Raw genomic sequence first — 14,114 nt, forward strand, 5'->3', positions numbered from 1 at the left:
CATAATACACGCTTTTTGACATAGAGCTGCAGGGATAAGGATGAAATCTAACACCTTTTACTTCAATAAAGTTTTCATTTCACCTTCCTCCCTCCTGGGCTTCTATCGCTGCCTTTGATATACGCCTGATGCTTAAAATTTAGAGATCCTTACTTACCTGTACAGTCAATTCATTTTTGATAATTTGAGATTCATCAACCTGTAGGAGTATTTCAGCTTTGTCTTTCACTAGAGAAAGAGAAAGACACACTATGAGGATCTTTCCACATTTACAGGTCTTCGTCTGTAATACCACTGTGACATTGCTTTATTTCACTATTTTGTTACTTTAAATAATGCTATCTTGACTAAAAGAAGAGTAGTTGTGGAAAGCAAACCCAGCCATTATCTACCAGTGCCATTAGTAGCAGATTGAAAAGTTCAGGAGATTAAATCCCAACCCTGTGCTACATACCTCACACTCAACCCTGTAAAGATGCAGGGATTTTAGAGACACTCATTGAGAACAAAGTCCATCAGAAAACTGAATATTGGATCACAGAGAACATCTGGTTGCATGAAACCTCAAAGACCATCTAGTCCAATCCTCCACCCAGCACTGAATGGTCAATACTAAACCATGTCTCGAAATGCCAGGTCCACACACTGCTTAAACACCTCCAGGGATGGTGACGCCATCACTGCCCTGGGCAGGCCATTCCAATGTTTGAGAACCATCTCTGTGAAGAATAATTTCCAAACATTCACCCTGAACCTCCCATGGTGGAGCTTGTAACCATTTCCTCTAGTCTTGTTACTTCACACCAAGTTGAAGGGGCTGGAACCTTCCTTGTTCCAATGTCCCCTCAGGTAGTTGTAGAGAGCAATGAGGTCTTATCCCAGCCTCCTCCTCCCCAGACTGAAGAACCTCAGCTCCCTCAGACACTTGTCATAGGCCATGTTCTACAGGTCCTTCACAAGCCTCGTTACCTTTCTCTGGACAAGCTCCAGCACCTCAATGTCCTTCCTGTAGTGAGGTGCCCAGAACTGAACACAATACTGGAGTTGTGGCCTCATCAGTGCTGAGTACAGGGGGATGATCACCTCCCTGTTCCTGCTGGCCACAGTTTCTAATGCAAGCCAGCATGCCACTGGCGTTCTTGGCCACCTGGGCACACTACTGACTCATTTTTAATCAACTGTCAACCAGAATCCCCAGGTCCCTCTCTGAGTCACAGCTTTCCACCCACACATCTCCAAGTCTTTAGCTTCCCACGGGCTGGGTGTGACCCAGGTGAAGCACCTGGAACTTGGACCTGTTAAACAACATGCAGTTACCCTTGGGCCATTGGTCTAACCTGTCCAGGTCCCACTGCAAAGTCTCCCTTCCCTTCAGCAGACTGACACAGCCACCCAGCTTGGTGTCATCTGCAAATTCACTGAGGGCGCACTCAATCCTCTCATCCAAGATTATTAATAAAGATGAAGGATTTTGAGGTCCTAAGTTACACATATGAGCACAGTCACACCTGCAGAAGCTTTTACTTAAATATGGAAATGGTTAAACTATTTAGGCTGGTGTTTCTGAATTATCTGTGGATAGCTTAAAATTATCACTATGAAGAAATTATTTTTTTTCAAGCATCAGTACTGCCATGAGCTTTATTGTCTCAAAATGCAGAACACTCAGTGTGTAGAAAACCACAAAGCTGGTCATTTTATAGTAGGTTACTGTAGTAGGTTCCACATACAAACAAAAAACCTTCAGAACTTTGTCTATTTCCTCTCAAGATGGAAGTATTTCATGTTGGCTTAGACAGTGACTTCAAGTACTGAAGTTCCAAGTTAAAGTCTGCAATGATCAACCCCATGATAAACATTTAAACTACATTAGGCAGTTTTTCGTAAACCTACTTAGAAAGAAAATAATTGAGCTCTTTTTTTAGGTGCAAGCTTAGGCTGGAGAAGAAATTAAATTTAACATCTAAATTAAGAAATTGAAAAGAAAAGGCCATTTTGTTACAAAATTCGTGTGGGTAGCATCACAAGCTCAAAACAAAAATGATCAAGCAACATCAGGAAAATTAAAGGTTAGCTACACATAACAGCTATAAAGATACTAGGATACTTTAATATATATGAGCATATATATGTAATTTTCCCCCAGATTCGACAGCAAACTGAGTAACATTATGCGAGAAGAAAATTATCACATTTGTGCATTATAATCCCATGGGTTTATCCCTATTCACTGTGTGGCAAAAGGCTTACGTTTAGAATGATGCTTGCAGCAGTTTAAAGCAAAGCTGGAAGAACTGAACATTTTCATCAAGCATATCTAAACAGATACAACGATGAACTCACTCCACAAAACTGCTGTCACAAGCGAAAGAAAATCTAACTGGAAGGGTCTATGTACCTAAACTATAATTGAAACACTTTGTATTTCACAGAATGAGCTTGACATTCCACAGATTATTTCTTATAACAGAAAATGCAGTACTGTGTGGTCCACCAAATCTCATAGTTCATTGGAGTCACTGCAAATTAAAAGCTCCTTGGTTCTTTATAGCTGCCTCTGGGTCTAGTAATTTTTTAAAAGCTGCTTTCAAAGTTCCTTCCATGTTTTAAAAGAACATTCACATTTTCTGATAGAACTCTTACTTACTTTCACCTTCTTGCATCATCTTCAAAAGCTGTGCATTTCTTGTTTTCACTTCTTTATACTTTGCCTGTATGACAGAGATTGAATTAGTACATGCATACTAAAAAAAGTATCCCATAAACTAAGCACGACAAGGAGTCAGACCTAGAGTTTAAAATAACGTCTTTTCCAGAGAAATCCAATCACATAGGTTGGAAAAGACATTTTCAGATAATCTACATCTACTTGAACCACTGCAAAAGTTTGAAATACACACCAGTACAGCAGAGTAAATGAGAGTAAGTATCTACTGAAAATATGTAACTGAAAGTCCAGAAAAAAAGGAAAGCATAAGGCTTACAGCAAGCTAAAATAAGGAAGTTTTGTAGCGCAGGAACTACCATTCAGGTCTGCCTGAAGCACATAAGCCTGTTGCATCAAGGGTTCTGTGGTTTCTCCTTGGAATATTACAGCAGTTATAATGAGCATTCTAGATACTGAGATAATATAATTTGCTATATTACTTGGCAAGGACAAGACTCCACTGGTCTACAGATTATTTTATTCAGCAGTTATTGTTACTACATTAGTTTCTTTCCTCTTCATCTGTTCACAGTCTACTACTCATAAATACTTGTTGCTGTTTTTTCCAGTCCTTCTGGTACCACTCTTAAGGCTTTTCCTTAACTGGCTACAAATCTGAGTTCTAGCTATGTATCTTAGCTGTAAACTTATTTTTCTGTTACAGGTTGTTTCACAGTATCACAGCATCATCAGGGTTGGAAGAGACCTCACAGATCATCAAGTCCAACCCTTCACCACAGAGCTCAAGGCTAGACCATGGCACCAAGCGCCACGTCCAACCTTGCCTTGAACAGCCCCAGGGGCGGCGACTTCACCACCTCCCCTGGCAGCCCATTCCAGTGTCCAATGACTCTCTCAGTGAAGAACTTTCTCCTCACCTCCAGCCTAAATCTCCCCTGGCGCAGCCTGAGGCTGTGTCCTCTCGTTCTGGCGCTGGCCACCTGAGAGAAGAGAGCAACCTCCCCCTCGCCACAACCACCCTTCAGGTAGTTGTAGACAGTAATAAGGTCTCCCCTGAGCCTCCTCTTCTCCAGGCTAAACAATCCCAGCTCCCTCAGCCTCTCCTCGTAGGGCTTGTGCTCGAGGCCTCTCACCAGCCTCGTCGCCCTTCTCTGGACACGCTCAAGCATCTCAGTGTCCTTCCTAAACTGGGGGGCCCAGAACTGAACACAGTACAGTTTGTTCTTGTAGGCACTTGAAAAAAGTTTAAAATCAGACAATTTTTTGTAACAAAGCTACCATCTTCCACTGAGTATCACACCCACTCCTTCAGGATAATTAACTTACCCATTATGGCTGCCTAAAGCTGTATCAAGGTCTCTGGATAAGTTAATAAAATTAAAATGAACAGCTCTATCATCATCCATCACCTCACAGGCATCATTATGCCTCATATTTATTCTATCAAAGGTGATCAAGTGCATATGGGGGTAAATACGAATGCCTTTAAACTTTCACTTGAGGATTGCAACTTCAGTATGAAGTGAAAACAGCTGTTGACAAAGTTCACGTCTTTGACTGACAGTAAAAGCTTCTTTTAAGCCTCAGAAAACTCCCAATCTGTCCAGTCTTAAGCAATGAATAAAAAAGGTCATAAAATAATTCAAAATAATTCTACACTGCCTTACTGTAGTTTGTTATACTGCCAGTTCCCCATGCAAGTTTTCCCACTTTGCTCTAGGGAGCATGCAGACAATACTAACATGGACTGAAAACAGGGATGCACAGACATTTTCCCTAGCTACTCTGTTATGTAGCAGTATCATGTAATTATTAATGAACAATGTTTTTCCTTGGTGTGTTCTAGTACATGGTGCATCTGACCTCCCTGTATGTAACAGGAAAAGATAGAACAGAACACAGGACTCTACTTATTACACTGCAGCTTTACAGAAACCTTTAACCACGTCAGCTATTGGACTGAATCTACAAAAATCCCAATGGTTTTCTTAAAGGCAAGAAAGTCAGAGTAAAAAAAAAAAAAAAGATTGAAAAAGACTCGAAATCCAACTTCCCGCTCAAAGTGGAGCTAACTTCCAAGGTCAAGATCTTGCCTGGTCTTAGATGTAAGTTTTTGTTTTATTGACCGTGACAATAGCAATGCCAGAAAACAAGAAGTAAGTTTCATATCTGGCATATCATTAATTTCTAGATACTGTCTCTTTATTATTTTGATTATTTTTAGATGTTTAACTTAACTTACCAGCTTCATGTGGTACTGAAGGAATAATTTTCTTTGTAAATACGTAATCTGTGCCCAGTCTAGAGTATCACTACCGACTGCTCATATTTTAGTAAACACCATGTTTAAATACATAATTTAAATTCTGCTTACTAGTTGAAAGCACTATGACCTACATACCTCCCACTGAGTTATTGTATTTTTCAGTTGCTCAATTTCTGCATCTTTCTTTTCAAGCTCAAGCTTTAGTCGTTCTGTCTGTCCATCTTTCAAAATGCTCTCCTATAAGCAAGAAAAAAAAACACTACTTAATTTAATAAAGTAAGTTTGATTCTTGGGAAAGGCAACTTTTATATTTGTTAGACAGGAAGATTTTTGATCAAATCTAAAAAGCTGTATTTGACTACATACCAAGAGAATAAGAAATGCAATAGTAATATTGGCATTTTCTGTGGAGCAAGAATTTTTTCAATTGCTTGTGTTTTGTGTCAAAAACCAAACAAACAAACAGAAAACCAACCTCTTCAGACAAACAAGGAAAATATTACAGTGATGTGGCTTTTCAAAATTCTTTTAGATTACCATGCTTCTCATTTGTGCTTTCTTCCACTTGGCTGCTCCCTTCTGATCACTGAATAAGCTTTGTTAGGCCAATGTCCTTCATTTCAGAAGGACAACTGTTTTACGTGCCTGGTTGTGTTCATGAGATGTGCCATTATCTGTATCACTGTGATCCGTGAGCTGGACTCTCCTTTTCTCTACTTCAAGTATCCTGTGAACATCATCTTCCAGCCTGTTGAAAAATCTTCCATCATGCAATGAAGGCTGGGTAGAGTTCAGATCCTATAAAAAATAAGTAATGTAACATATCTCTCTTTCCATACAAGTTAATACTGACATAGAAATCAACACACTTGAAAGAATAGCTTCAGCCCTGGAAAATCATGACATTTGGTTTATGTTGTACACTGTGGGAATATTGGTACTTCCCACTAGTCAACATACCAGCTGAAGAGCTTAGAAATTAACTAACAACTTTTAGCTGATGATGAGATTACAAAAAAAGGTGAAGTTGAAATTCTAATTTTGGACTACAATTACACTAACTTAGGTTTTATTTCACTGTTTGCTATTTTCCCTTCCAAGTTGTAGTGTTTGTGGACATGACAATGACATTGTGACATCGTAATACTTTCTTATCTAATTTGCTTCTCTTTCTGTACTACAATTTGTTAACATGCAACTTGAATCAATGACTATCCGAAAACTAAAGCAGCATGAGATAGAGCTAATAATGTCAGTATTAAGTTATAAGGGGGCAAGAACTGCAGGCATACATCTCTTAAATCTGCATCTGTAAAAGTTTTCCAAATGAAAGTCAATCACTTTCAAAATGTATGACTGACTATCGCTACAGAAAGTCACCAAGGAATTGCTTTCTAAACATAAAAGTTTGGGGTTTCATTACACTACTTTGAAAAAGACTTACATCATTTTTTTTAGCAAGGTTATCTGAAAAGAACAGAAAAAAAGTTACATCAATATAAGTAGATCAGACCTTGTACAGCTTGTTACTGAAACAAGACACTTTTTAAAAGGTGGGGAAAACCCCATATATCTTGAGTTTTCAAAAATTAACTCTCCTCTCAAAGTCACAACACAAAAGTCATTACTAAAGCAGCAGAAGCCAAGATTATAAACTGTATGTTACATGAATCTCCATATTTCCCTCTTTCCCCAGATCTTTTAGACTACATAATAAAAAGCTGCATCCTATATGCAGTTGATTCAGTTAAATATGGAAAGCAGCGTCCTGGGTACATACACTTAAGGAATGTGTTGGTTTTCTTCTCTTTAAGTCTATTTAGGCTCATTCAGCATGTATCTCGCTGTACAGCTGAAAGCCTTCCAGACTGCTGTGCTTTCTATCTTTTCCTCTAGTCACATTATTTGGAAACAATGACTTTAATAAATATTCTATAGTTTAGTTAAAACCCTTAGAGTCACTCTTTTATAACATTTATCTTGATTTCTTCAAAAAATTCAGAATCTTGGCTCTATGATCACAGAGAAACACATTTTAAACACAAAGATAATGCTTATAAGCAAAAGGTATTTAAATATGTACACATCATGATAAAAGCCATAACCATGATTTGGTATTACTCAGGAAACAAGAGAAACTCTGTTACCTGAGGAATAAAAGCTTAGTAAGACAAAATCCCCACTTAGATTAACAAAAAAAAAAAAAAAAAAAAAGAAAAAAGAGAATCCTACCAACTGCGTTTGAGTCCACCACCCATGCCAGGAATACCACACAAAAGCATCTTCTCCTTAACCTGTTTTTCTCCTGTGCTAATTTAACTAGCCCACTGTTACATAATGAACATTTAGTTCCCAGACTCAGTAGGACACATAAACTGCAACCCTTTAGCATTAATAGTATTAGTGAACAGGCAGAAGGGCATTTTGCTGTTAGCATACACACTACGAAAACTCCAAGTGAAACAGCTCATGTGGCACGTGTAAGGCATACCTGTATTACTGTCTGACTGAAAGTCTTTCAGAGACACAGTGAGAGGTTTGTCTTTTCCTTGGTTCTTTTTCTCTTTCTTACTCACAGACTTGGGCTGAGGTGGAGTATTTTCACCATTTTCATATTCCTAGAAGAATAAAGTCCCACTGGTATAATTTTCTTCAATACCTAAATATTTTTTCCTAAAGCTTTAATAAATTAAATAAACCCCAAAGCCAGTGACAGTGTACTGAAGGAGATGGTAGCCTGAATGGCAACTTGCATCCTTCAGATTGGTTTAAAGAGTTCAAGACCTACCAGCGATTGAGCATCCATTCAGTTCTCCAAAATAAAGCATTGCCCTTCACTACACACTGAATGATCAGCCCAGTACTTCATCAAATTTTACAGACAATCTTGTAACCTAAGAATATACACTAGTAAAAGGCACAAAGTGTTACACAACACAGGCTAGGAATTTCTTTTAAAATCAGAAGTGTAGTAGACTTTTTTTTTTATTCTGAAAACATGCTTACTTACTGAGCAGAAATCAGAGAGCTATTAGAGTGAAGCAGTGTTCCACCAAATGAAATCAGACAGCTTGGTACACAACAGCCACTTGAACTACAGTCCCACCTCTCCACACATCTACATCAATATTCTTAGCAAATCATCACTATCATAGTTGTCAAAATAGTCTTAAATACCAACTAATAGTTTAATTAAGATTTAAAATAAGTGTTAAATGATCTTAAGAAAAAAACCTGTTAGATAGAAAACAAAGTGCTTTCCATAGAAACAAGACTTGCTCAGTTGACTCGTATTTCAAATATACATTTTTAATTATTCACAGGTAATTCTTGAAGAGTCTACAAAAGAATGCTGTGCTACTACGCCACTCAGAAAACAGCATTCTCACCAGCTAAGTAAATGTAGGCATCTTGTTAGGACTAAAGTATTTACACTCAAACCAGGGTAAAGATGTTAGCAAAAATGCAGATGATTCAGCAATAACTCTGAACACTTAAAGTGTCTGAACAATGGAAGCAAACAATTTACATGAAAAAAATGGTACATGTAGATACTTTTTTGAAAACCTTTTAATCCTTCATATACCTTTTTGTGCTCTTCATATTCCAGTTTGCTTAGCAGCAGTGCTTTTTCAAGATCAGCTTCAAACATTTCAGATGTCAGCTGAAGAAACAAAATGAATATTTTTCATATGACCAGGTTTTTAAAAAAAGACAGACAAAACCACTAAGACTATCCTAAAATTTCGGTTTCAATAGGCATTATCACTACAATCGCCAAAAAGCTGTTTCATTTCTGTGACATGGGGATTATTAACAGCTAATACAACTTTGTACTGAAAGTAACAAAATATGTTGCTTCACTAAACTTTGTGATACACATAAGCATACACTATGTTGTATACATCCCTATGTAATAGTCACCAATTTTACATGATATTTCTTTAAAGTATTTTTTTTTCAGTCTGAAAACCAGACAATATTAAAGGATCAAAATGATCATTGTAGACCATCAGAAAGTCTAAACAATTATCCACTACACAAAAAAGATAAGTTAAACACATCTGCGTTTTTAAAGGAAAGCAGAACTAAGAAAACCTGAATTACTTCAAGACTTTTTTTTTTTTTTTTTGAGAAAATTAAGTATTCAAATTTTCTTAGGAGATACAAAGAAAATTTGAAGCTTTGTAAAAGTGAGCTATTAGGAAAAAAGAACCACAAACACCACAACAGGAACACTGCCATCAGCACTGCATCAGCTGAGTCCTTATGCTCAGACCAACTAGACAGCTTAATTAACAGATCTGCCTTTTCAGACCTACTCCAAAGCACATACTTTTCTTCACTCATTGCTACGCTTAAAGCATCAAGTTTTTAATACTTGTACCTTTTACTTCTAATGAAATTGACCTTAAGATCACAATTTTTTAAAACCAGTTATCCATGGATTCTCAAAAGTATAGTCTTACAGAATGCAACAGATAATAATTTATCAGAATTGATACACCTTGAAGTAACTCATTGCTTCAAAAAAGTAGCCTTGAATGCATATCCTGAAATGGAACTGTTATGACAATTTGGACAACAAGATTATGTACAATATGAGTCATTACTGAAAATGTTGTTGGTAACATTACCTAGAAATAATAAAGCATACCAAGTGAATAATCTCATAGTTCTCTGTGTGACACTGGCCCTTGTTTCTTACTATTTATTTCAGGGTCACAAATACTTGATTAATTTGTTGTTAGGCTACTGCAAAAATCAGTGGGAACCCACAACCTTTTAGTAACTCTCCTTGAGAATCTACAAATATATATACCATAATAAAACTAAATTCCTCACCATTTCCACTTGTGTCCTTTTCTCATCAAGCTAATCTAGTACCTGCTAGTGCTAATATATGGGCAGTACCTACAAAGAGTGAACAAATGGTTTTAAAAGGAATCTTATTGATTATGTATAATTTATTAAGAATACCCTCACAGCATCAACTCCAGGTTACATACTTAAACCTATAGCAAACATTTACAGGAATCACAAGTAGCAATTCCTTTTACCAGCCATGAGATTTCAATATTCACTTATTTACAAGTTTCTGGGTAAAATTAAATTTAAAGCAGGTTAGGCCACCTTTTGACACTTTTGAGGTCTAAACCTCAATGCTTAAGCCTTTTATGAACTAAGAAGTTCATTTGCCTCAAAGCCTACAGTGTCAAAGTCATACCTGTAACTGTTTCAAGTGTGACTATTTTGTGTTTACAAAACATCAACTATACACTCTAACAGTGATCCTGCCAGGGCAAACTGTGGCAAAGGTTAGCACAGGATTTATTGGGAAAAAAAAGTTCACAGTCCACACTGCACCTCCATTCTTTATACTCAGTCCACTGCGACCACAGCAACTGGTCAAAATAAAGGTGTGCTGCAAAAGAGTTTGTTCTTCAACCTCAAGACTTTGACAGCATTTGGCTGCTGCTTTTACTCATAAAAACAGACAGAGATCTTTTATCCTATGTTACAGTGATGGTGATTGCTCTAAAGTTACTACTAAAATGAAGGAATCCTACAGTAACTTCACAGTCTATATGCCAGTAAGACTCTTCACCATTCAGTAATTAGACTATAAAACTATTTTTTACCTGAAATAATTGCTTAATACTGCACAAAATAAAAGAACCTGCAAGTACCGAGCAGAGCAAGTCTACACCTTGAAAAGTAATTCTGAAGTTAGTTAGCTCTGGAAATTTTGAAGACAACTATTAGGCCCACTGCTAGGCCAGCTTCCCTGGAAGCCTGGGAATTTATGAATCTGGCTACACTCTGTCTGAGAAGGCACCTATGCTAAAGCATTAGCAATACCTAAGGAAAAAAAAAAAATCAAGGACAGCATCCAAGTGTCAGTCTTTCATCAATAAGGCTTACTGTGCCATGCCTTAATTAGAAGCAGCAGCAGTTTAATCTTTTTAGTAAGGCACAAGTTGAAAATTTGTCTGTAAAAGAAAGTAACATCCTAGCATGGAAGTTCAACGACTTCATGAAACAGTTTTAAACTCCTTTTAGTGTCGCTGATTAGCAATTGGTTTTGAAAAAGTCTCTGCAGAGTTAAATACTCTGAAGAGCATCTTCAAGCACAAGACAGCCCAAACATCCAGAACAACAAGTGCATAGAAAACGTTCAAAAGGAATCTAGAAAACCATGTATAAAAACATTTCTTTAAGTACCACCCAAAAAACCCCATACTGAAACAGATTATGTGTTCATCTATGCTATTTTAGCCTAAACCAGATGTACTGCAAACAATTCCTAACATTCTGTGCAGGTTTGGGAGTTTCCCTCCCTTCCAACACATGGCTTGGAATTCACCAGACTAACTCAGTCAGCTGGAAGTTAAGGAAGCTATATTTTACAGCTTGGCACAATTTACAACAAAGTATATACAACACATAGAGGTATTTTAATCTGCAACTGCGAACCAAGAATCTACGTGGGATAGTAATAGATAAGTTTGGGGAAGGAGACTTCTCGCATGTTAGTAATAAACCATTTAATCTTTTTTACAAATTGGCCTCGCATGTTTTTCCCCACAAATTCCCCTAAACTCCATTTCGCGACAACTACATACAGTAATATACAAGTTAAAAGTAATACAGAACGCCTCCCAGCAGCCAGACTGCCCAGGAAGGACTCCCGATCAACCTCCCACCTGCTTTCCACCCTCTCCCTTATCTCAGAATCCCCTTTACGTGCAGGGAAAGCTGTGAAAGGTCGGCAAGAGATGTTAGAAGAAGAATCATCAGTTTGAGTTACGAAGGTTCAGGCAGAAATAGTGAAAGAGGCAACAGCCAGGCAGAGACTGACTATATTTGTTACGGCTTCTTGTTTTATATGTCTCAGCCGAACAAATGGGCAATACAGACATCACTATTACTTTCTTCTCACAGTGAATGATCTAATTTCTCTCATGAAAATATTCCAATTAGCCTCAAACCAGCACACATTCACGTATTTAAAAACGCCATGCAGGAAAATCACAGTATATTCTTCGGTGTATGAAAAGGAGCATTTCAAATGCCAAATTCAATCCAAGAACAAAAAGGCCTAGTTTTAACTGTAGTAACTCTTCCTATCTAACATCACAAGGATGGAAAACTATCTTATTTGTTCAATGTAAAGATTATTCTACTGTTTTGGATTAAGTGCATTTCATTGTAATTTCTGTTTGTAGAATTACAGAAACATTCTGCTCAGAAAAGACCTTTAAGATCATTGAGTTCAACCACTGTATAACTCCACCAATTCTGGTGCTAAACCATTTCCATTAGTACTACATCTACACATCTTTTAAACACCTTCGGGGTGGGGATACAACCACTACCATGGGGAGTCTACTCCAGGGTTGGACAAGTCAATGAAAAAGTTTCTTCTAATATCTAATCTAAACCTCTGCACATGCGACCTGAGGCCATTTCCTCTACTGGCAAGAAAACAATCAACACTCATCTCGCCACAATCTCCTCTCATACAGAATCATAGAATCAACCAGGTTGGAAGAGACCTCCAAGATCATCCAGTCCAACCTAGCACCCAGCCCTAGCCAGTCAACTAGACCATGGCACCAAGTGCCTCATCCAGTCTTTTCTTGAGCACCTATAGGGACGGTGACTCCACCACCTCCCTGGGCAGCCCATTCCAATGCCAATCACTCTCTCTGTAAAGAACTTCCTCCTAACATCCAGCCTATATCTACTCTGGCACAACTTGAGACTGTGTCCCCTTGTTCTGTTGCTGGTTGCCTGGGAGAAGAGGCCAACCCCCACCTGGCTACAATGTCCCTTCAGGTAGTTGTACCTGAGCCTCCCCTTCTGCAGGCTAAACAACCCCAGCTCCCTCAACCTCTCCTCATAGGGTTTGTGTTCCAGGCCCCTCACCAGCTTTGTTGCCCTTCTCTGGACATGCTCCAGCACCTCAACATCTCTCTTGATTTGAGGGGCCCAGAACTGCACACAGTACTCAAGGTGTGGCCTGACCAGTGCTGAGTACAGGGGAAGAATAACCTCCCTTGTCCTACTGGCCACACTGTTCCTGATCCAGTCCAGGATGCCATTGGCTCTCTTGGCCACCTGGGCACACTGCTGGCTCCTCTTCAGCTTACTATCTATCAGAACCCCCAGGTCCCTTTCTTCCTGGCTGCCTTCCAGCCACTCTATCCCCAGCCTATAGCACTGCTTGGGGTTGTTGTGGCCAAAGTGCAGAACCCTGCACTTGGCCTTGTTAAATCTCATCCCATTGGCCTCTGCCCACCCATCCAGCCTGTCCAGGTCCCTCTGCAGGGCTCTCCTACCTTCCAACAGATCAACACCTGCTCCTAGTGTGGTGTCACCTGCAAACTTACTGATGCTGGACTCAATCCCCTCGTCCAGGTCATCAATAAAGATATTGAACAGGACTGGGCCCAGCACTGATCCTTGGGCAACACCACTAGTGACTGGTTATAATTTGTAGAGAACTTCATAGACAGGTAGCTGTGGTAGCTTTGGTAAAAAGAAACAGTGAAAACATTTTATTTACCTTCCTACAGACACGGTCAGTCTTTGTTTTCTCTCTATAGTATTCTTTATGTGTTCATGAACCCTACTAACAATAACACTACCAAAAATGTGTTCCAACATAAAAAGCAGAAGTTCTAATGCTAATAGGACTACTCTAGTGTGCTCAAGGACAGTCAGTACCTAGAATTTTAGTTACATTTTTTTACCTAAAAAGGAAGTAGTTGTTTCATACCTAACACAACTTAGGAAGCCTAATTTACTATGGACCCATACTGTACATCTATATATTGTTCCACAAGAATATACCTAGCTTTACTGCCACCACTGTGTTTCACTATCCTTCCGTGGTAGTACTCCTATTATTTGGACAACAAATAAAAATTCCTCACCATACTCCAGTATTCACAGTCCAGCTAGGAGGTGTGCAAACAACTCTTAACTACATCTGACAGAATGGTCTGAGTTTCCACCAAAACCTTTCCTTTGTGGCAGTATTTTGTTCCTTCCTTGTGCTAGTTTGAGCCTAGCTAGTATGTTTTGGTGAGAAGAATTAGATTACAGGCTGTGAAAAAGAAACAATGGTGATGTCTACTTCACTCATAGGCTTGCTGAGATGGATAAGAACAA

At 38.6% G+C, this 14,114-nt stretch overlaps 1 protein-coding gene across 5 annotated transcripts in view; it reads right to left on the bottom strand.

Annotated features, from left to right (window-relative positions):
- Nucleotides 1–14,114, bottom strand: part of GKAP1 (G kinase anchoring protein 1) — a 32,212-nt gene that overhangs the window by 6,214 nt on the left and 11,884 nt on the right. For all 5 annotated transcript variants that reach the window (XM_064139975.1, XM_064139974.1, XM_064139973.1 and 2 more), the window contains 7 exons: nucleotides 8,521–8,598; nucleotides 7,426–7,552; nucleotides 6,379–6,401; nucleotides 5,580–5,732; nucleotides 5,070–5,171; nucleotides 2,648–2,711; nucleotides 158–228 (listed from right to left, as the gene is read on the bottom strand). In XM_064139975.1, the coding sequence (XP_063996045.1) occupies nucleotides 158–228; nucleotides 2,648–2,711; nucleotides 5,070–5,171; nucleotides 5,580–5,732; nucleotides 6,379–6,401; nucleotides 7,426–7,552; nucleotides 8,521–8,598 (618 nt within the window). The remainder of the gene's footprint in view (nucleotides 1–157; nucleotides 229–2,647; nucleotides 2,712–5,069; nucleotides 5,172–5,579; nucleotides 5,733–6,378; nucleotides 6,402–7,425; nucleotides 7,553–8,520; nucleotides 8,599–14,114) is intronic.

Source organism: Pogoniulus pusillus, chromosome Z (assembly GCF_015220805.1).
Source record: "Pogoniulus pusillus isolate bPogPus1 chromosome Z, bPogPus1.pri, whole genome shotgun sequence".
In the NCBI taxonomy this organism is placed as follows: domain Eukaryota; kingdom Metazoa; phylum Chordata; class Aves; order Piciformes; family Lybiidae; genus Pogoniulus; species Pogoniulus pusillus.